This window comes from Anopheles maculipalpis, chromosome 2RL (assembly GCF_943734695.1).
Source record: "Anopheles maculipalpis chromosome 2RL, idAnoMacuDA_375_x, whole genome shotgun sequence".
Taxonomy (NCBI): domain Eukaryota; kingdom Metazoa; phylum Arthropoda; class Insecta; order Diptera; family Culicidae; genus Anopheles; species Anopheles maculipalpis.
The window spans coordinates 42576716-42600201 of NC_064871.1; the positions used below are offsets into that span (position 1 = coordinate 42576716).

Below are 23486 nucleotides of genomic sequence, written 5' to 3' on the forward strand. Positions count from 1 at the left end.
CCGTCACCGTGGACTAATTTTCATGCACAGAATCGATTTCTGGACTCACCAGTCCAACGTGTGTCCTTCGACCGTTTGATTGCACAACTTTCTAGCGCGAAGTATAGGGCTTCGAACGGACTAACGTTGTCTGCCTGCCTGTTTTTCCTCTCTCTGTGGGCCTTCGCACGCAAACGGTGCGGTTAGCTGTGTGGGCAGAGGACACTAACTTCGAACGTCTAATCCTCTTATGAAAGCTAGCATGCGGAAGTGTTCGGCCAAAGTCTCTACACTGCCTGAAATGTCATCGGGGCCAGGTTTTTGCGTGTGTAGATGTATAGGGGAGCTAGAATCGCGTAAAATAGAATCCCCTGTTGTGCTGCACGATCGGAAGATAGTTAGTTGCGTATGTAGCTTCCACCGAGTAGGAGCTGTGTTATCATTTTGTGTGAGGTGATAGTTATCCATCGATCAGGTGCCACAGTTAATTTGTTCGAGTAAAGCATTTTAAAGTTCTGGCAAGTTTTGTGCAAAATTCGATTTTGGTTTAAAGGGTGGCAAAACTGTTCGTTTCAAAAGTTTGTGCTAACGCGAGTGAGATAATAAGTTAGTGGTTTTGCTGTACCATAAGCCATCACTATTGTAAGTGCTTGGAAGAAGTGTTGCCAACCAGATACGAGGGATAATTGTTCCTCCGGTAAGCTATAACTGAATAGATAAACGATCAATGAAATGGCACTTGCAAGGCAAAGATACAGGTTCTTACTACGCGGTGTAGATTTTTTCCTTTCGTTTTTTCTGTGGCGTATTGGATAAAAAATACATGAGAAATAGTTTGAAATGTTATTTACTTTGGGTAAATTAAATATCGATAATTAAGGTACACATTTCATAGCCGTGGGATATTCTAATGATAAAATCATTTGGCAACTCGGATCCGGAGACAATATTGTGCTTGGTTTTTTTTGTTTTAAGAATTTATTTTCTAAAAGTAGAAATTACCTTAAAAACGACGAATATTAGAAACCGCTGAATTTGAATATAGAATTGAATTTGAATTTGAATCTGTGTTTATTATTTTAATCATACTGTGTACGTGGATAGGATTAATGTTGAACATTAGATGACGCGCTCCAAGATGTCTTTTGCTGTTCTATTATCAAGTTTTCTTATGCAATAATAATAAAAAAATTATATAGCACTTTGAAGATGCGGAACCATGATATGATCAGACACTTGAAGTATATTCGACAGTACAATTGCATCAGAAAATCTTGTAGCACTGTGTTTTGCGCTGTGAGGTTTTGATCCCCTTGCTGCATCTACCACTATCACCAGTCAGTATAGAGTCAATATAGTTTGTGTTACCGTATTGCGTTCTATTTGGCTATTTTATTTTGGCTCTTGTGTTCTCATTTCTTCTCAATTGGATGTACCATTTTTTGTGTTAAAACTTATTTTTGCGACGCTTAAATTCCCTACACATTTTTAAAGCACTCCTCTCTGCAAAATGCAATACACCGGGATTGAAACTGTGAGGAACAATTGATCTGCATTTTGGAACATTTCGTGAAACACACATTCGTGCTATCAAAATTACCTCTTGTCGTCGCGGTGCCAAATCGAATTAAACGACTGAAGCCCGTGGGGTACCAGGAAAGCATATTCTCACGATTTCAAAACCCATGCTATTGTGCATTCTCTGTCTCGCTTTTTGTATCTCTCTATGTGTGTTAGAAGCAAAATAATTTCACTACAAAAACGATTATTTTCAATCAAAATTTTTAAAACTTTACACATCCCTAGGCCGATCTAAGCGGGAAGAACATGTTTCCATTATCCTGTTTTGTTGCGAATCATTTGTACATAGTGAAATAATCGTTACATTGTACACAACCAACATCCGGATATTCACACACAACCTACACTTACTCTCATTCACACGGACGGGGCAAAGTATTTTGAGACACATGCAAAGGAATTCACTTGAAGGGAAACATACGTATGTACGGGCCTATGTTTCTCATTATAGAGCGGCCGTACTAGTTATTTAAGAAATTTTACGACGTTTTGTTTTTATTCCTATCACTGGTTTCTCTGTCATCAATAACAACCGTACTAATCGTACTCAGCTCATTCTCATTGCGTCGTTTACAATCCATCTGTCGCAACATATTTTTCTATTCAACTCTTTCCTCTGATCCTTATTAAATTGTTGTGATTAATTACACGCTGCATACAATGCTCTTACCTGTGTGGATTTTTCGAATTAAAACAAAAACACATCACGTATCCGCTGGTGTTCCACATTTGAAACCCAACCGAAACGTTACACATTAATTGGTCAATCTGTCTATGATGTGCAAAACCCGTGAACGATCCGTGAATCTTCTCCGTTTGCGTGAAACGAACACGATCGCCCACCAGAGGATGCAAACTCATCCGTGCCCGATGACATGTCGACGACCGATTTCGAAGCATTCCGCGAGTACCACTGGTTGGATACACCGGATGCGGCCGGCCCAGTGGGTCATCGGCACGGCATGGCCCGAACGTCGACACCGATCCGCGACGCAACGATGGCCGCCGTGGTGGCGCTCGCGTCGCTCGAGGATTTGGACACGCTCAGCCCACTGTCGGCCGATGTGAGCGATGGGCGAAAGTTGACGCTTCCGGAGGAAGGAAGCAGCACAGGTGATGAGGGTTGTCCCGGTGCAGCGGCGGCGACGACGACGACGACAACGGGAGCGACCGCAAGCGCGATCAAATCGTCGCGCAAGCACTTTAATCTTGACTTAGACATGGACGCTACCTCGACCAAGACGACCACGACGACGACTTCGACGACTACAGCGACAAAAGCACGCAAGACGACTACCTTTGAGAAGGGTTACAAGCCCGACAGTCATTCAAATCGCGGTACATCGCCGATGAATGAGATCATTGAATCGCCCGACAGTGTGCACAGTGCACGTTTCGGGCGGGGTGACTCGCCTGCGATTAAGCTCGTGATTGGACGTAAAGAGATCAAAACTTCCGACACATCGGCCATAACGGAAAGCCGCCTCACGGTGTACGGTCACAAGGATGTGGAGATATCGATCAGTTCGCAATCGACCATCAGTCTAACGACTACGCATACCTCGAAGGATGGGCGGGAAAAGACAGCCGAGATGAGCTCGAGCGGTGGCGAGGTGAAGGAAGTGAGTACCGGCAAGCGCTACAAACAGTTCAAACTAGTGGACGATCCAGACTCGGAGCAAACGGAACGCAAACGCGACGACACGGTATCGTTTTCAAAGAAAAAGAGCGTGTATCTTTTCGGAAGCTTCGATTCTAGTTCTGGATCGCCCATCACTGAGACGAGTGTTTCGCAGCATGTGACTGATACGGGAATATCCTTAACGAGAGGATTCACTGAAACCATGACTTCACCAGGTGTTATATCTTCCTCTGCAGAGGAGAAAAATAAGAAAGTAAGCATCGTCACAGACACTGCCGTGGATGTGGAAATAGAGGAGCTAGAGCTTACTGATGCTGGCCTTAGTCCTATACTGCCAGACGAGACAGATGTGACGGCCGATTTCCAGATGGCGGAAGAGGATGTCCACTTTGCACACACGGGTACGAGCCCGATGGATTTCGAGGAGCAATCAGTATCAGCTGCACTGGACACATCCGAGGCAGCGACGCTTACTGATCGAGTAGAAACGAAAGATGCGTCCAACAGTCCGCTCGATGTGCCCATCACATCCATCCTAAAGCGGGACGTCAGCAAGCTCACCGACGAAGAGCTGTTGACGGGTCGGCGCGGATCGGGTGATGTGAAGGCCAAAATAAAGATGCTTGAACAGAATCAGAAAGCTCACAGTGTGCAAAGCTCTCCAAAGAAGAAGGTAGAGTTTGAGGAGCATCAGTTAAAGATAGAAAGACAGGACTCACCGAAACGGCAGAAAGCTTCGGGAAAAATAACAGAACTGCGCAAGATATTCGGTGAAGAGGAAGAACCCGTTGAATCGAACGTTATGTCGGAGTCAATACCACCTATTCAGGAGGTAATTAAGCAGCTGGAAAAAAGGATTGCTGTTCATCAAGTGGATCGCAAAATTGCTGTTGATCAGCTAGAAAGCTCTACTCGAGGAGAAATGTTATCCAAACGTGTTGATGTTGATGTCGACGATATTGATTCTCAAATAATACCCGTAAAAATGACAAAGGTGCCAGAGACTTTGACGGAGAAAGAGCAACAAATATCCAAACTTGTACATGGAGTGCAAAGCCTAGGCTTACAGGAAGAAAAAGCCAAGCAATTAGAACTAGAAAAACTGAATGCCGAGCAGAGAGCTGCGCTTGATGAACTGGTTTGCGAGAAGCTTGTGGAACGTAAAATAATTCCTGATCTCGTAAAGGATGATTTGGAGGAAGAAGATAACGAACTAAGAAAGACAAATGACCTTATAAAAATGTTTGAAATGAAACAAACATCAACTGAAGAAATTGTTAAGAGCAGTCCTAAGCGGAAGCATTTGCCTAGTGTAAGTCATAAAATGTCTTCATCATATGTCTCTGCAGAAGAAAAGGATAAAAAAGAATTTATCGACCAGAAGATTGATGAAGTTGACCATAGTAGAACTGAAATAAGCGACCATCTATCCGTTTCTGATAAAACTCAATATCAAATGAAAACTTCCGAACTATCATCTGCTTACGATGGTACTGTGGAAGAAGACTATAAAATGAAAAACATTCAAGAACTAAAGGCAAGATTTGAAATTATACAAGAAGCTAATCAAAAAGCAGCTAAACAAGTAACTACAACACAAAGCACAAAACAAGCGCTTGCAGCTACTTCTCAGGAATCGAAAACGCAACAAAAATCACACCAACTAATAATGGATCGAACACGTACGAAACGAGACATTTCTAAAATTGATAATAATATCATAAGGCTATTTGAAATTAACGATACAAATTCCAAAATCGAATACTATGAATCAAACAAGGCAAAATATGTATCTGACAAACCGATCAAATCTAAAGCAACGTCAACACAAATCGTCGCCGATAAAGAAGAAAACCTACAAAAAATAGAAAGTCTATCGGAAAGGAAAACCGTTGCCGAGAAGGTTGAGGACAAGCTACAGCAAGACGAACAGCCCGAGCCATTGGAACCTATCTCTGACGTTGTTGAAGAGAAGGTGACCGAGGTTGTCGAGGAAAAGGTTACCGAGACCGTAGCCGAGAAGGTTGAGGCCAAGCCAGTTGACAAACCAAAGCAAGACGAACAGCCCGAGCCATCGGAGCTTGTCTCTGACGTTATTGAAGAGAAGGTGACAGAAGTTGTTGAGGAAAAGGTTACCGAGACCATAGTCGAGAAGGTTGAGGCCAAGCCAGATGACAAACCACAGCAAGACGAACAGCCCGAGCCATCGGATCCTGTCTCTGTCGTTGTTGAAGAGAAGGTGACCGAGGTTGTCGAGGCAAAGATTACTGAAGCCATAGTCGAGAAGGTTGAGGCCAAGCCAGATGACAAACCACAGCAAGACGAACAGCCCGAGCCATCGGAGCCTGTCTCTGACGTTGTTGAAGAGAAGGTAACCGAGGTTGTCGAGGCAAAGATTACTGAAGCCATAGTCGAGAAGGTTGAGGCCAAGCCAGATGACAAACCACAGCAAGACGAACAGCCCGAGCCATCGGAGCCTGTCTCTGACGTTGTTGAAGAGAAGGTGACCGAGGTGGTTGAGGAAAAGGTTACCGAGACCATAGTCGAGAAGGTTGAGGCCAAGCCAGATGACAAACCAGAGCAAGACGAACAGTCCGAGCCATCGGAGCCTGTCTCTGACGTTGTTGAAGAGAAGGTGACCGAAGTGAATGAGGAAAAGGTTACCGAAACCGTAGTAGAGAAGGTTGAGGCCAAGCCAGATGACAAACCAGAGCTAGACGAACAGCCCGAGCCATTGGAGACTTTCTCTGACGTTGTTGAAGAGAAGGTGACCGAGGTTGTTTTGGCAAAGATTACCGAGACCGTAGTCGAGAAGGTTGAGGCCAAACCAGATGACAAACCAGAGCAAGACGAACAGCCCGAGCCATTGGAGACTTTCTCTGACGTTGTTGAAGAGAAGGTGACCGAGGTTGTTTTGGCAAAGATTACCGAGACCGTAGTCGAGAAGGTTGAGGCCAAACCAGATGACAAACCAGAGCAAGACGAACAGCCCGAGCCATCGGAGCCTGTCTCTGACGTTGTAGAAGAGAAGGTGTCCGAGGTGGTTGAGGAAAAGGTTACCGAGACCATAGTCGAGAAGGTTGAGGCCAAGCCAGATGACAAACCAGAGCAAGACGAACAGTCCGAGCCATCGGAGCCTGTCTCTGACGTTGTTGAAGAGAAGGTGACCGAAGTGAATGAGGAAAAGGTTACCGAAACCGTAGTAGAGAAGGTTGAGGTCAAGCCAGATGACAAACCAGACCTAGACGAACAGCCCGAGCCATTGGAGCCTGTCTCTGATGTTGTTGAAGAGAAGGTGACCGAGGTTGTCGAGGCAAAGATTACTGAGGCCATAGTCGAGAAGGTTGAGGCCAAACCAGACGATAAACCACAGCAAGACGAACAGCCCGAGCCATTGGAGCCTGTCTCTGATGTTGTTGAAGAGAAGGTGACCGAGGTTGTCGAGGCAAAAGTTACCAAGACCGTAGTCGATAAGGTTGAGGCCAAGCCAGATGACAAACCAGAGCAAGACGAACAGCCCGAGCCATTGGAGCCTGTCTCTGATGTTGTTGAAGAGAAGGTGAAAGAGGTTGTTTTGGCAAAGGTTACCGAGACCGTAGTCGAGAAGGTTGAGGCCAAGCCAGATGACCAACCACAACAAGACCAACAGCCCGAGCCATCGGAACCTGTCTCTGACGTTGTTGAAGAGAAGGTGACCGAGGTTGTCGAGGAAAAGGTTACCGAGACCGTAGTCGAGAAGGTTGAGGCCAAGCCAGATGACAAACCAGAGCAAGACGAACAGCCCGAGCCATCGGAGCCAGTCTCTGGCGTTGTTGAAGAGAAGGTGACCGAGGTTGTTTTGGCAAAGGTTACCGAGACCGTAGTCGAGAAGGTTGAGGCCAAGCCAGATGACAAACCAGAGCAAGACGAACAGCCCGAGCCATTGGAGCCTGTCTCTGATGTTGTTGAAGAGAAGGTGACCGAGGTTGTCGAGGCAAAGATTACGGACGCCATAGTCGAGAAGGTTGAGGCCAAACCAGATGATAAACCACAGCAAGACGAACAGCCCGAGCCATTGGAGCCTGTCTCTGACGTTGTTGAAGAGAAGGTGACCGAGGTTGTCGAGGCAAAAGTTACCAAGACCGTAGTCGATAAGGTTGAGGCCAAGCCAGATGACAAACCAGAGCAAGACGAACAGCCCGAGCCATTGGAGACTTTCTCTGACGTTGTTGAAGAGAAGGTGACCGAGGTTGTTTTGGCAAAGATTACCGAGACCGTAGTCGAGAAGGTTGAGGCCAAACCAGATGACAAACCACAACAAGACGAACAGCCCGAGCCATCGGAGCCTTTCTCTGATGTTGTTGACGAGAAGGTGACCGAGGTTGTCGAGGCAAAGATTACTGAAGCCATAGTCGAGAAGGTTGAGGCCAAACCAGATGACAAACCACAGCAAGAAGAACAGCCCGAGCCATCGGAGCCTGTCTCTGACGTTGTTGAAGAGAAGGTGACCGAGGTGGTTGAGGAAAAGCTTACCGAGACCGTAGTCGAAAAGTTTGATGCCAAGCCAGATGACAAACCAGAGCAAGACGAACAGCCCGAGCCATTGGAGCCTGTCTCTGATGTTGTTGAAGAGAAGGTGACCGAGGTTGTCGAGGCAAAGATTACTGAGGCCATAGTCGAAAAGGTTGAGGCCAAGCCAGATGACAAACCACAACAAGACGAACATCCCGAGCCATCGGAGCCTGTCTCTATCGTTGTTGAAGAGAAGGTGACCGAGGTTGTTGAGGACAAGGTTACCAAGACCGTAGTTGAGAAGGTTGAGGCCAAGCCAGATGACAAACCAGAGCAAGACGAACAGCTCGAGCCATCGGAGCCTTTCTCTGATGTTGTTGAAGAGAAGGTGACCGAGGTTGTCGAGGCAAAGATTACTGAGGCCATAGTCGAAAAGGTTGAGGCCAAGCCAGATGACAAACCACAACAAGACGAACAGCCCGAGCCATCGGAGCCTGTCTCTGACGTTGTTGAAGAGCAGGTGACCGAGGTTGTTGAGGAAAAGGTTACCGAGACCGAAGTCAAGGAGGTTGAGGCCAAACCAGATGACAAACTACAACAAGACGAACAGCCCGAGCCATCGGAGCCTGTCTCTGACGTTGTGGAAGAGAAGGTGACCGAGGTGGTTGAGGAAAAGGTTACCGAGACCGTAGTCGAGAAGGTTGAGGCCAAGCCAGATGACAAACCACAACAAGACGAACAGCCCGAGCCATTGGAACCTATCTCTGACGTTGTTGAAGAGAAAGTGACCGAGGTTGTCGAGGCAAAGATTACGGACGCCATAGTCGAGAAGGTTGAGGCCAAACCAGATGATAAACCACAGCAAGACGAACAGCCCGAGCCATTGGAGCCTGTCTCTGACGTTGTTGAAGAGAAGGTGACCGAGGTTGTCGAGGCAAAAGTTACCAAGACCGTAGTCGATAAGGTTGAGGCCAAGCCAGATGACAAACCAGAGCAAGACGAACAGCCCGAGCCATTGGAGCCTGTCTCTGATGTTGTTGAAGAGAAGGTGAAAGAGGTTGTTTTGGCAAAGGTTACCGAGACCGTAGTCGAGAAGGTTGAGGCCAAGCCAGATGACAAACCACAGCAAGACGAACAGCCCGAGCCATCGGAACCTGTCTCTGACGTTGTTGAAGAGAAGGTGACCGAAGTGAATGAGGAAAAGGTTACCGAGATCGTAGTCGAGAAGGTTGAGGCCAAGCCAGATGACAAACCAGAGCAAGACGAACAGCCCGAGCCATCGGAGCCAGTCTCTGACGTTGTTGAAGAGAAGGTGACCGAGGTTGTTGAGGAAAAGGTTACCGAAACCGTAGTCGAGAAGGTTGAGGCCAAGCCAGATGACAAACCAGAGCTAGACGAACTGCCAGAGCCATCGGAGCCTGTCTCTGATGTTGTTGAAGAGAAGGTGACCGAGGTTGTCGAGGCAAAGATTACTGAGTCCATAGTTGAAAAGGTTGAGGCCAAGCCAGATGACAAACCACAAAAAGACGAACAGCCCGAGCCATCGGAGCCTGTCTCTATCGTTGTTGAAGAGAAGGTGACCGAGGTGGTTGAGGAAAAGGTTACCGAGACCGTAGTTGAGAAGGTTGAGGCCAAGCCAGATGACAAACCAGAGCAAGACGAACAGCCCGAGCCATCGGAGCCACTCTCTGACGATGTTGAAGAGAAGGTGACCGAGGTTGTTTTGGCAAAGGTTACCGAGATCGTAGTCGAGAAGGTTGAGGCCAAGCCAGATGACAAACCACAACAAGACGAACAGCCCGAGCCATCGGAGCCTGTCTCTGACGTTGTTGAAGAGCAGGTGACCGAGGTTGTTGAGGAAAAGGTTACCGAGACCGAAGTCAAGGAGGTTGAGGCCAAACCAGATGACAAACTACAACAAGACGAACAGCCCGAGCCATCGGAGCCTGTCTCTGACGTTGTGGAAGAGAAGGTGACCGAGGTGGTTGAGGAAAAGGTTACCGAGACCGTAGTCGAGAAGGTTGAGGCCAAGCCAGATGACAAACCACAACAAGACGAACAGCTCGAGCCATTGGAACCTATATCTGACGTTGTTGAAGAGAAAGTGACCGAGGTTGTCGAGGCAAAGATTACGGACGCCATAGTCGAGAAGGTTGAGGCCAAACCAGATGATAAACCACAGCAAGACGAACAGCCCGAGCCATTGGAGCCTGTCTCTGACGTTGTTGAAGAGAAGGTGACCGAGGTTGTCGAGGCAAAAGTTACCAAGACCGTAGTCGATAAGGTTGAGGCCAAGCCAGATGACAAACCAGAGCAAGACGAACAGCCCGAGCCATTGGAGCCTGTCTCTGATGTTGTTGAAGAGAAGGTGAAAGAGGTTGTTTTGGCAAAGGTTACCGAGACCGTAGTCGAGAAGGTTGAGGCCAAGCCAGATGACAAACCACAACAAGACGAACAGCCCGAGCCATCGGAACCTGTCTCTGACGTTGTTGAAGATAAGGTGACCGAAGTGAATGAGGAAAAGGTTACCGAGATCGTAGTCGAGAAGGTTGAGGCCAAGCCAGATGACAAACCAGAGCAAGACGAACAGCCCGAGCCATTGGAGCCAGTCTCTGACGTTGTTGAAGAGAAGGTGACCGAGGTTGTTGAGGAAAAGGTTACCGAAACCGTAGTCGAGAAGGTTGAGTTCAAGCCAGATGACAAACCACAACAAGACGAACAGCCCGAGCCATCGGAGCCTGTCTCTGATGTTGTTGAAGAGAAGGTGACCGAGGTTGTCGAGGCAAAGATTACTGAGTCCATAGTAGAAAAGGTTGAGGCCAAGCCAGATGACAAACCACAACAAGACGAACAGCCCGAGCCATCGGAGCCTGTCTCTATCGTTGTTGAAGAGAAGGTGACCGAGGTGGTTGAGGAAAAGGTTACCAAGACCGTAGTTGAGAAGGTTGAGGCCAAGCCAGATGACAAACCAGAGCAAGACGAACAGCCCGAGCCATTAGAGCCACTCTCTGACGTTGTTGAAGAGAAGGTGACCGAGGTTGTCGAGGCAAAGGTTACCGAGATCGTAGTCGAGAAGGTTGAGGCCAAGCCAGATGACAAACCACAACAAGACGAACAGCCCGAGCCATCGGAGCCTGTCTCTGATGTTGTTGAAGAGAAGGTGACCGAGGTTGTCGAGGCAAAGATTACTGAGTCCATAGTAGAAAAGGTTGAGGCCAAGCCAGATGACAAACCAGAGCAAGACAAACAGCCCGAGCCATCGGAGCCTGTCTCTGATGTTGTTGAAGAGAAGGTGACCGAGGTTGTCGAGGCAAAGATTACTGAGTCCATAGTAGAAAAGGTTGAGGCCAAGCCAGATGACAAACCAGAGCAAGACGAACAGCCCGAGCCATTGGAGCCTGTCTCTGATGTTGTTGAAGAGAAGGTGAAAGAGGTTGTTTTGGCAAAGGTTACCGAGACCGTAGTCGAGAAGGTTGAGGCCAAGCCAGATGACAAACCACAACAAGACGAACAGCCCGAGCCATCGGAACCTGTCTCTGACGTTGTTGAAGAGAAGGTGACCGAAGTGAATGAGGAACAGGTTACCGAGATCGTAGTCGAGAAGGTTGAGGCCAAGCCAGATGACAAACCAGAGCAAGACGAACAGCCCGAGCCATTAGAGCCACTCTCTGACGTTGTTGAAGAGAAGGTGACCGAGGTTGTCGAGGCAAAGGTTACCGAGATCGTAGTCGAGAAGGTTGAGGCCAAGCCAGATGACAAACCACAACAAGACGAACAGCCCGAGCCATCGGAGCCTGTCTCTGATGTTGTTGAAGAGAAGGTGACCGAGGTTGTCGAGGCAAAGATTACTGAGTCCATAGTAGAAAAGGTTGAGGCCAAGCCAGATGACAAACCACAACAAGACGAACAGCCCAAGCCATTGGAGCTTGTCTCTATCGCTGTTGAAGGGATGGTGACCGAAGTGGTTGAGGAAAAGGTAACCGAAACCGTTGTCGAGAAGGTTGAGGCCAAGCCAGATGACAAACCAGAGCTAGACGAACAGCCAGAGCCATCGGAGCCTGTCTCTGACGTTGTTGAAGAGAAGGTGACCGAGGTTGTCGAGGCAAAGGTTACCGAAACCGTAGTTGAGAAGGTTGAGGCCAAGCCAGATGACAAACCACAGCAAGACGAACAGCCCGAGCCATCGGAGCCTGTCTCTATCATTGTTGAAGAGAAGGTGACCGAGGTTGTCGAGGCAAAGATTACTGAGGCCATAGTCGAAAAGGTTGAGGCCAAGCCAGATGACAAACCAGAGCAAGACGAACAGCCCGAGCCATCGGAGCCTGTCTCTGACAGTGTTGAAGAGAAGGTGACCGAGGTGGTTGAGGAAAAGGTTACCGAGACCGTAGTCGAGAAGGTTGAGGCCAAGCCAGATGACAAACCACAGCAAGACAAACAGCCCGAGCCATCGGAGCCTGTCTCTGATGTTGTTGAAGAGAAGGTGACCGAGGTGGTCGAGGCAAAGGTTACTGAGACCGTAGTCGAGAAGGTTGAGGCCAAGCGAGATGACAAACCACTGCAAGACGAACAGCCCGAGCCATCGGAGCCTGTCTCTGATGTTGTTGAAGAGAAGGTGACCGAGGTTGTCGAGGAAAAGGTTACCGAGACCGTAGTCGAGAAGGTTGAGGCCAAGCCAGATGACAAACCACAGCAAGACAAACAGCCCGAGCCATCGGAGCCTGTCTCTGATGTTGTTGAAGAGAAGGTGACCGAGGTTGTTGAGGAAAAGGTTACCGAGACCGTAGTCGAGAAGGTTGAGGCCAAGCCAGATGACAAACCACAGCAAGACGAACAGCCCGAGCCATCGGAGCCTGTCTCTGACGTTGTTGAAGAGAAGGTGACCGAGGTTGTAGAGCAAAAGGTTACCGAGACCGTAGTCGAGAAGGTTGAGGCCAAGCCAGATGACAAACCAGAGCAAGACGAACAGCCCGAGCCATCGGAGCCTGTCTCTGACGTTGTTGAAGAGAAGGTTACCGAGGTTGTTGATGAAAAGGTTACCGAGACCGAAGTCGAGAAGGTTGAGGCCAAGCCAGATGACAAACCAGAGCAAGACGAACAGCCCGAGCCATCGGAGCCTGTCTCTATCATTGTTGAAGAGAAGGTGACCGAGGTTGTTGAGGAAAAGGTTACCGAGACCGTAGTCGAGAAGGTTGAGGCCAAGCGAGATGACAAACCACAGCAAGACGAACAGCCCGAGCCATCGGAGCCTGTCTCTGACGTTTTTGAAGAGAAGTTGACCGAGATTGTCGTGGAAAAGGTTACCGAGACCGTAGTCGAGAAGGTTGAGGCCAAGTCAGATGACAAACCAGAGCAAGACAAACAGCCCGAGCCATCGGAGCCTATCTCTGACGTTGTTGAAGAGAAGGTGACCGAGGTTGTTGAGGAAAAGGTTACCGAGACCGTAGTCGAGAAGGTTGAGGCCAAACCAGATGACAAACCAGAGCTAGACGAACAGCCCGAGCCATCGGAGCCTGTCTCTGATGTTGTTGAAGAGAAGGTGACCGAGGTTGTCGAGAAAAAGGTTACCGAGACCGTAGCCGAGAAGGTTGAGGCCAAGCCAGATGACAAACCAGAGCAAAACGAACAGCCCGATTCATTTGAGCCTGTCTCTGACGTTGTTGAAGAGAAGGTGACCGAGGTGGTTGAGGAAAAGGTTACCGAGACCGCAGTCGAGAAGGTTGAGGCCAAGCCAGATGACAAACCACAGCAAGACAAACAGCCCGAGCCATCGGAGCCTGTCTCTGATGTTGTTGAAGAGAAGGTGACCGAGGTTGTCGAGGGAAAGGTTACCGAGACCGTAGTCGAGAAGGTTGAGGCCAAGCCAGATGACAAACCACAACAAGACGAACAGCCCGAGCCATCGGAGCCTGTCTCTGACGTTGTTGAAGAGAAGGTGACCGAGGTGGTTGAGGAAAAGGTTACCGAGACCGTAGTCGAGAAGGTTGAGGCCAAGCCAGATGACAAACCAGAGCAAGACGAACAGCCCGAGCCATCGGAGCCTGTCTCTGACGTTGTTGAAGAGAAGGTGACCGAGGTTGTCGAGGCAAAGGTTACTGAGACCGTAGTCGAGAAGGTTGAGGCCAAGCCAGATGACAAACCACAGCAAGACGAACAGCCCGAGCCATCGGATCCTGTCTCTGTCGTTGTTGAAGAGAAGGTGACCGAGGTTGTCGAGGAAAAGGTTACCGAGACCGTAGTCGAGAAGGTTGAGGCCAAGCCAGATGACAAACCAGAGAAAGACGAACATCCCGAGCCATCGGAGCCTGTCTCTGATGTTGTTGAAGAGAAGGTGACCGAGGTTGTCGAGGAAAAGGTTACCGAGACCGTAGTCGAGAAGGTTGAGGCCAAGCCAGATGACAAACCAGAGCAAGACGAACAGCCCGAGCCATCGGAGCCTGTCTCTGACGTTGTAGAAGAGAAGGTGACCGAGGTTGTCGAGGAAATGGTTACCGAGACCGTAGTCGAGAAGGTTGAGGCCAAGCCAGATGACAAACCACAGCAAGACGAACAGCCCGAGCCATCGGAGCCTGTCTCTGACGTTGTTGAAGAGAAGGTGACCGAGGTTGTTTTGGCAAAGGTTACCGAGACCGTAATCGAGAAGGTTGAGGCCAAGCCAGATGACAAACCAGAGCAAGACGAACAGCCCGAGCCATCGGAGCCTGTCTCTGACGTTGTTGAAGAGAAGGTGACCGAGGTTGTCATAGCAAAGATTACTGAGGCCATAGTCGAGAAGGTTGAAGCCAAGCCAGATGAAAAACCACAGCAAAACGAACAGCCCGAGCCATCGGAGCCTGTCTCTGATGTTGTTGAAGAGAAGGTGACCGAGGTTGTCGAGGAAAAGGTTACCGAGACCGTAGTCGAGAAGGTTGAGGCCAAGCCAGATGACAAACCAGAGCAAGACAAACAGCCCGAGCCATCGGAGCCTGTCTCTGACGTTGTTGAAGAGAAGGTGACCGAGGTGGTTGAGGAAAAGGTTACCGAGACCGTAGTCGAGAAGGTTGAGGCCAAGCCAGATGACAAACCAGAGCAAGACGAACAGCCCGAGACATCGGAGCCTGTCTCTGACGTTGTTGAAGAGAAGGTGACCGAGGTGGTTGAGGAAAAGGTTACCGAGACCGTAGTCGAGAAGGTTGAGGCCAAGCCAGATGACAAACCAGAGCAAGACGAACAGCCCGAGACATCGGAGCCTGTCTCTGACGTTGTTGAAGAGAAGTTATCCAAGGCGATTGATGAAAAGGTTACCGAGACCGCAGTCGAGAAGGTTGAGGCCAAGCCAGATGACAAACCACAGCAAGACAAACAGCCCGAGCCATCGGAGCCTGTCTCTGATGTTGTTGAAGAGAAGGTGACCGAGGTTGTTGAGGAAAAGGTTACCGAGACCGTAGTCGAGAAGGTTGAGGCCAAGCCAGATGACAAACCAGAGCAAGACGAACAGCCCGAGCCATCGGAGCCAGTCTCTGGCGTTGTTGAAGAGAAGGTGACCGAGGTTGTTTTGGCAAAGGTTACCGAGACCGTAGTCGAGAAGGTTGAGGCCAAGCCAGATGACAAACCACAGCAAGACGAACAGCCCGAGCCATCGGAGCCTGTGTCTGACGTTGTAGAAGTGAAGGTGACCGAGGTTGTCGAGGAAAAGGTTACCGAGACCGTAGTCGAGAAGGTTGAGGCCAAGCCAGATGACAAACCAGAGCAAGACGAACAGCCCGAGCCATCGGAGCCTGTCTCTGACGTTGTTGAAGAGAAGGTGACCGAGGTTGTCGAGGAAAAGGTTACCGAGACCGTAGTCGAGAAGGTTGAGGCCAAGCGAGATGACAAACCAGAGCAAGACGAACAGCCCGAGCCATCGGAGCCTGTCTCTGACGTTGTTGAAGAGAAGGTGACCGAGGTTGTTGAGGAAAAGGTTACCGAGACCGTAGTCGAGAAGGTTGAGGCCAAGCCAGATGACAAACCACAGCAAGACGAACAGCCCGAGCCATCTGTCTCTGATGTTGTTGAAGAGAAGGTGACCGAGGTTGTCGAGGAAAAGGTTACCGAGACCGTAGTCGAGAAGGTTGAGGCCAAGCCAGATGACAAACCAGAGCAAGACGAACAGCCCGAGCCATCGGAGCCTGTCTCTGACGTTGTTGAAGAGAAGGTGACCGAGGTGGTTGAGGAAAAGGTTACCGAGACCGTAGTCGAGAAGGTTGAGGCCAAGCCAGATGACAAACCACAACAAGAAAAGCAGCCCGAGCCATCGGAGCCTGTCTCTGATGTTGTTGAAGAGAAGGTGACCGAGGTGGTCGAGGCAAAGGTTACCGAGACCGTAGTCGAGAAGGTTGAGGCCAAGCCAGATGACAAACCACAGCAAGACAAACAGCCCGAGCCATCGGAGCCTTTCTCTGATGTTGTTGAAGAGAAGGTGACCGAGGTTGTTGATGAAAAGGTTACCGAGACCGTAGTCGAGAAGGTTGAGGCCAAGCCAGATGACAAACCACAGCAAGACGAACAGCCCGAGCCATCGGAGCCTGTCTCTGACGTTTTTGAAGAGAAGTTGACCGAGATTGTCGAGGAAAACCTTACCGAGACCGTAATCGAGAAGGTTGAGGCCAAGCCAGATGACAAACCACAGCAAGACGAACAGCCCGAGCCATCGGAGCCTGTCTCTGACGTTGTTGAAGAGAAGGTGACCGAGGTTGTTGAGGAAAAGGTTACCGAGATCGTAGTCGAGAAGGTTGAGGCCAAGCCAGATGACAAACCACAGCAAGACGAACAGCCCGAGCCATCGAATCCTGTCTCTGTCGTTGTTGAAGAGAAGGTGACCGAGGTTGTCGAGGAAATGTTTACCGAGACCGTAGTCGAGAAGGTTGAGGCCAAACCAGATGACAAACCACAGCAAGACAAACAGCCCGAGCCATCGGAGCCTGTCTCTGACGTTGTTGAAGAGAAGGTGACCGAGGTTGTTGAGGAAATGTTTACCGAGACCGTAGTCGAGAAGGTTGAGGCCAAGCCAGATAACAAACCACAGCAAGACGAACAGCCCGAGCCATCGGAGCCTGTCTCTGATGTTGTTGAAGAGAAGGTGACCGAGGTGGTCGAGGAAAAGGTTACCGAGACCGTAGTCGAGAAGGTTGAAGCCAAGCCAGATGACAAACCACAGCAAGACGAACAGCCCGAGCCATCGGAGCCTGTCTCTGACGTTGTTGAAGAGAACATGACCGAGGTTGTCATAGCAAAGATTACTGAGGCCATAGTCGAGAAGGTTGAAGCCAAGCCAGATGACAAACCACAGCAAGACGAACAGCCTGAACCATCGGAGCCTGTCTCTGACGTTGTTGAAGAGAAGGTGACCGAGGTTGTTGAGGAAAAGGTTACCAAGACCGTAGTCGAGAAGGTTGAGGCCAAGCCAGATGAAAAACCACAGCAAGACGAACAGCCCGAGCCATCTGTCTCTGACGTTGTTGAAGAGAAGGTGACCGAGGTGGTTGAGGAAAAGTTTACCGAGACCGTAGTCGAGAAGGTTGAGGCCAAGCCAGATGACAAACCAGAGCAAGACGAACATCCCGAGCCATCGGAGCCTATCTCTGATGTTGTTGAAGAGAAGGTGACCGAGGTTGTCGAGGAAAAGGTTACCGAGACCGTAGTCGAGAAGGTTGAGGCCAAGCCAGATGACAAACCACAACAAGACGAACAGCCCGAGCCATCGGAGCCTGTCTCTGACGTTGTTGAAGAGAAGGTGACCGAGGTTGTCGAGGAAAAGGTTACCGAGACCGTAGTCGAGAAGGTTGAGGCCAAGCCAGATGACAAACCACAGCAAGACGAACAGCCCGAGCCATCGGAGCCTGTCTCTGACTTTGTTGAAGAGAAGGTGACCGAGGTTGTAGAGCAAAAGGTTACCGAGACCGTAGTCGAGAAGGTTGAGGCCAAGCCAGATGACAAACCAGAGCAAGACGAACAGCCCGAGCCATCGGAGCCTGTCTCTGACGTTGTTGAAGAGAAGGTGACCGAGGTTGTTGATGAAAAGGTTACCGAGACCGTAGTCGAGAAGTTTGAGGCCAAGCCAGATGACAAACCACAGCAAGACGAACAGCCCGAGCCATCGGAGCCTGTCTCTGATGTTTTTGAAGAGAAGTTGACCGAGATTGTCGAGGAAAAGCTTACCGAGACCGTAGTCGAGAAGGTTGAGGCCAAGCCAGATGACAAACCACAGCAAGACGAACAGCCCGAGCCATCGGATCCTGTCTCTGTCGTTGTTGAAGAGAAGGTGACCGAGGTTGTTGAGGAAAAGGTTACCGAGACCGTAGTCGAGAAGGTTGAGGCCAAGCCAGATGACAAACCAGAGCAAGACAAACAGCCCGAGCCATCGGAGCCTGTCTCTGACGTTGTTGAAGAGAAAGTGACCGAGGTTGTTGATGAAAAGGTTACCGAGACCGTAGTCGAGAAGGATGAGGCCAAGCCAGATGACAAACCACAGCAAGACGAACAGCCCGAGCCATCGGAGCCTGTCTCTATCATTGCTGAAGAGAAGGTGACCGAGGTTGTTGAGGAAAAGGTTACCGAGACCGTAGTCGAGAAGGTTGAGGCCAAGCCAGATGACAAACCAGAGCAAGACGAACAGCCCGAGCCATCGGAGCCTGTCTCTGACGTTGTTGAAGAGAAGGTGACCGAGGTTGTTGATGAAAAGGTTACCGAGACCGTAGTCGAGAAGGTTGAGGCCAAGCCAGATGACAAACCAGAGCAAGACGAACAGCCCGAGCCATCGGAGCCTGTCTCTATCATTGTTGAAGAGAAGGTGACCGAGGTTGTTGAGGAAAAGGTTACCGAGACCGTAGTCGAGAAGGTTGAGGCCAAGCCAGATGACAAACCAGAGCAAGACGAACAGCCCGAGCCATCGGAGCCTGTCTCTGACGTTGTTGAAGAGAAGGTGACCGAGGTTGTTGATGAAAAGGTTACCGAGACCGTAGTCGAGAAGTTTGAGGCCAAGCCAGATGACAAACCACAGCAAGACAAACAGCCCGAGCCATCGGAGCCTTTCTCTGATGTTGTTGACGAGAAGGTGACCGAGGTTGTTGAGGAAAAGGTTACCGAGACCGTAGTCGAGAAGGTTGAGGCCAAGCCAGATGACAAACCACAGCAAGACGAACAGCCCGAGCCATCGGAGCCTGTCTCTGACGTTGTTGAAGAGAAGGTGACCGAGGTTGTAGAGCAAAAGGTTACCGAGACCGTAGTCGAGAAGGTTGAGGCCAAGCCAGATGACAAACCAGAGCAAGACGAACAGCCCGAGCCATCGGAGCCTGTCTCTGACGTTGTTGAAGAGAAGGTGACCGAGGTTGTTGATGAAAAGGTTACCGAGACCGTAGTCGAGAAGTTTGAGGCCAAGCCAGATGACAAACCACAGCAAGACGAACAGCCCGAGCCATCGGAGCCTGTCTCTGACGTTTTTGAAGAGAAGTTGACCGAGATTGTCGAGGAAAAGCTTACCGAGACCGTAGTCGAGAAGGTTGAGGCCAAGCCAGATGACAAACCACAGCAAGACGAACAGCCCGAGCCATCGGATCCTGTCTCTGTCGTTGTTGAAGAGAAGGTGACCGAGGTTGTCGAGGAAAAGGTTACCGAGACCGTAGTCGAGAAGGTTGAGGCCAAGCCAGATGACAAACCAGAGCAAGACAAACAGCCCGAGCCATCGGAGCCTGTCTCTGACGTTGTTGAAGAGAAGGTGACCGAGGTTGTTGATGAAAAGGTTACCGAGACCGTAGTCGAGAAGGTTGAGGCCAAGCCAGATGACAAACCACAGCAAGACGAACAGCCCGAGCCATCGGAGCCTGTCTCTATCATTGTTGAAGAGAAGGTGACCGAGGTTGTTGAGGAAAAGGTTACCGAGACCGTAGTCGAGAAGGTTGAGGCCAAGCCAGATGACAAACCAGAGCAAGACGAACAGCCCGAGCCATCGGAGCCTGTCTCTGACGTTGTTGAAGAGAAGGTGACCGAGGTTGTTGATGAAAAGGTTACCGAGACCGTAGTCGAGAAGTTTGAGGCCAAGCCAGATGACAAACCACAGCAAGACGAACAGCCCGAGCCATCGGAGCCTGTCTCTGACGTTGTTGAAGAGAAGTTGACCGAGATTGTCGAGGAAAACCTTACCGAGACCGCAGTCGAGCAGGTTGAGGCCAAGCCAGATGACAAACCACAGCAAGACGAACAGCCCGAGCCATCGGAGCCTGTCTCTATCATTGTTGAAGAGAAGGTGACCGAGGTTGTTGAGGAAAAGGTTACCAAGATCGTAGTCGAGAAGGTTGAGGACAAGCCAGATGACAAACCAGAGCAAGAAAAACAGCCCGAGCCATCGGAGCCTGTCTCTGACGTTTTTGAAGAGAAGTTGACCGAGATTGTCGAGGAAAAGCTTACCGAGACCGCAGTCGAGCAGGTTGAGGCCAAGCCAGATGACAAACCACAGCAAGACGAACAGCCCGAGCCATCGGAGCCTGTCTCTGACGTTGTAGAAGAGAAGGTGACCGAGGTTGTTGAGGAAAAGGTTACCGAGACCGTAGTCGAGAAGGTTGAGGCCAAGCCAGATGACAAACCACAGCAAGACGAACAGCCCGAGCCATCGGAGCCTGTCTCTGACGTTGTTGAAGAGAAGGTGACCGAGGTTGTAGAGCAAAAGGTTACCGAGACCGTAGTCGAGAATGTTGAGGCCAAGCCAGATGACAAACCAGAGCAAGACGAACAGCCCGAGCCATCGGAGCCTGTCTCTGACGTTGTTGAAGAGAAGGTGACCGAGGTTGTTGATGAAAAGGTTACCGAGACCGTAGTCGAGAAGGTTGAGGCCAAGCCAGATGACAAACCACAGCAAGACAAACAGCCCGAGCCATCGGAGCCTGTCTCTGACGTTGTTGAAGAGAAGGTGACCGAGGTTGTTGAGGAAAAAGTTACCGAGACCGTAGTCGAGAAGGTTGAGGCCAAGCCAGATGACAAACCACAGCAAGACGAACAGCCCGAGCCATCGGAGCCTGTCTCTGACGTTGTTGAAGAGAAGGTGACCGAGGTTGTCGAGGCAAAGTTTGCCGAGACCGTAGTCGAGAAGGTTGAGGCCAAGCCAGATGACAAACCACAGCAAGACGAACAGCCCGAGCCATCGGAGCCTGTCTCTGACGTTGTTGAAGAGAAGGTGACCGAGGTTGTAGAGCAAAAGGTTACCGAGACCGTAGTCGAGAATGTTGAGGCCAAGCCAGATGACAAACCAGAGCAAGACGAACAGCCCGAGCCATCGGAGCCTGTCTCTGACGTTGTAGAAGAGAAGGTGACCGAGGTTGTTGAGGAAAAGGTTACCGAGATCGTAGTCGAGAAGGTTGAGGCCAAGCCAGATGACAAACCAGAGCAAGAAAAACAGCCCGAGCCATCGGAGCCTGTCTCTGACGTTGTTGAAGAGAAGGTGACCGAGGTTGTTGATGAAAAGGTTACCGAGACCGTAGTCGAGAAGGTTGAGGCCAAGCCAGATGACAAACCACAGCAAGACGAACAGCCCGAGCCATCGGAGCCTGTCTCTATCATTGTTGAAGAGAAGGTGACCGAGGTTGTTGAGGAAAAGGTTACCGAGACCGTAGTCGAGAAGGTTGAGGCCAAGCCAGATGACAAACCACAGCAAGACGAACAGCCCGAGCCATCGGAGCCTGTCTCTGACGTTTTTGAAGAGAAGTTGACCGAGATTGTCGAGGAAAACCTTACCGAGACCGTAATCGAGAAGGTTGAGGCCAAGTCAGATGACAAACCAGAGCAAGACAAACAGCCCGAGCCATTGGAGCCTGTCTCTGACGTTGTTGAAGAGAAGGTGACCGAGGTTGTTGAGGAAAAGGTTACCGAGACCGTAGTCGAGAAGGTTGAGGCCAAGCCAGATGACAAACCAGAGCAAGACGAACAGCCCGAGCCATCGGAGCCTGTCTCTGATGTTGTTGAAGAGAAGGTGACCGAGGTTGTCGAGGAAAAGGTTACCGAGACCGTAATCGAGAAGGTTGAGGCCAAGCCAGATGACAAACCAGAGCAAGACGAACAGCCCGAGCCATCGGAGCCTGTCTCTGACGTTGTAGAAGAGAAGGTGACCGAGGTTGTCGAGGAAATGGTTACCGAGACCGTAGTCGAGAAGGTTAAGGCCAAGCCAGATGACAAACCACAGCAAGACGAACAGCCCGAGCCATCGGAGCCTGTCTCTGACGTTGTTGAAGAGAAGGCGACCGAGGTTGTTTTGGCAAAGGTTACCGAGACCGTAGTCGAGAAGGTTGAGGCCAAGCCAGATGACAAACCAGAGCAAGACAAACAGCCCGAGCCATCGGAGCCTGTCTCTGACGTTGTTGAAGAGAACATGACCGAGGTTGTCATAGCAAAGATTACTGAGGCCATAGTCGAGAAGGTTGAAGCCAAGCCAGATGACAAACCACAGCAAGACGAACAGCCTGAACCATCGGAGCCTGTCTCTGACGTTGTAGAAGAGAAGGTGACCGAGGTTGTTGAGGAAACGGTTACCGAGACCGTAGTCGAGAAGGTTGAGGCCAAGCCAGATGAAAAACCACAGCAAGACGAACAGCCCGAGCCATCTGTCTCTGACGTTGTTGAAGAGAAGGTGACCGAGGTGGTTGAGAAAAAGGTTACCGAGACCGTAGTCGAGAAGGTTGAGGACAAGCCAGAAGACAAACCAGAGCAAGACAAACAGCCCGAGCCATCGGAGCCTGTCTCTGATGTTGTTGAAGAGAAGGTGACCGAGGTGGTCGAGGCAAAGGTTACTGAGACCGTAATCGAGAAGGTTGAGGCCAAGCGAGATGACAAACCACAGCAAGACGAACAGCCCGAGCCATCGGAGCCTGTCTCTGATGTTGTTGAAGAGAAGGTGACCGAGGTTGTCGAGGAAAAGATTACCGAGACCGTAGTCGAGAAGGTTGAGGCCAAGCCAGATGACAAACCACAGAAAGACGAACAGCCCGAGCCATCGGAGCCTGTCTCTGACGTTGTTGAAGAGAAGGTGACCGAGGTTGTAGAGCAAAAGGTTACCGAGACCGTAGTCGAGAATGTTGAGGCCAAGCCAGATGACAAACCAGAGCAAGACGAACAGCCCGAGCCATCGGAGCCTGTCTCTGACGTTGTTGAAGAGAAGGTGACCGAGGTTGTTGATGAAAAGGTTACCGAGACCGTAGTCGAGAAGGTTGAGGCCAAGCCAGATGACAAACCAGAGCAAGACGAACAGCCCGAGCCATCGGAGCCTGTCTCTATCATTGTTGAAGAGAAGGTGACCGAGGTTGTTGAGGAAAAGGTTACCGAGACCATAATCGAGAAGGTTGAGGCCAAGCCAGATGACAAACCACAACAAGACGAACAGCCCGAGCCATCGGAGACTGTCTCTAACGTTTTTGAAGAGAAGTTGACCGAGATTGTCGTGGAAAAGCTTACCGAGATCGTAGTCGAGAAGGTTGAGGCCAAGTCAGATGACAAACCAGAGCAAGACGAACAGCCTGAACCATCGGAGCCTGTCTCTGACGTTGTTGAAGAGAAGGTGACCGAGGTTGTTGATGAAAAGGTTACCGAGACCGTAGTCGAGAAGGTTGAGGCCAAGCCAGATGACAAACCAGAGCAAGACGAACAGCCCGAGCCATCGGAGCCTGTCTCTGATGTTGTTGAAGAGAAGGTGACCGAGGTTGTCGAGGAAAAGGTTACCGAGACCGTAGCCGAGAAGGTTGAGGCCAAGCCAGATGACAAACCAGAGCAAAACGAACAGCCCGATTCATTTGAGCCTGTC

General features: G+C 50.2%; 1 protein-coding gene across 1 annotated transcript in view; it reads left to right on the forward strand.

The window, feature by feature from the left end:
- The window catches only part of LOC126556539 (ankyrin-3), a 108722-nt gene that overhangs the window by 41792 nt on the left and 43444 nt on the right, over positions 1-23486 (forward strand). The window contains exons 17-29 of the mRNA XM_050211800.1: positions 2407-5122; positions 8262-8317; positions 11710-12869; positions 13527-13793; positions 15375-15641; positions 15765-16031; positions 17211-17741; positions 18267-18665; positions 18795-19061; positions 19587-19721; positions 20247-20381; positions 21567-21701; positions 23145-23279. Of these exons, the coding sequence (XP_050067757.1) occupies positions 2407-5122; positions 8262-8317; positions 11710-12869; positions 13527-13793; positions 15375-15641; positions 15765-16031; positions 17211-17741; positions 18267-18665; positions 18795-19061; positions 19587-19721; positions 20247-20381; positions 21567-21701; positions 23145-23279 (6470 nt within the window). The remainder of the gene's footprint in view (positions 1-2406; positions 5123-8261; positions 8318-11709; positions 12870-13526; positions 13794-15374; positions 15642-15764; positions 16032-17210; positions 17742-18266; positions 18666-18794; positions 19062-19586; positions 19722-20246; positions 20382-21566; positions 21702-23144; positions 23280-23486) is intronic.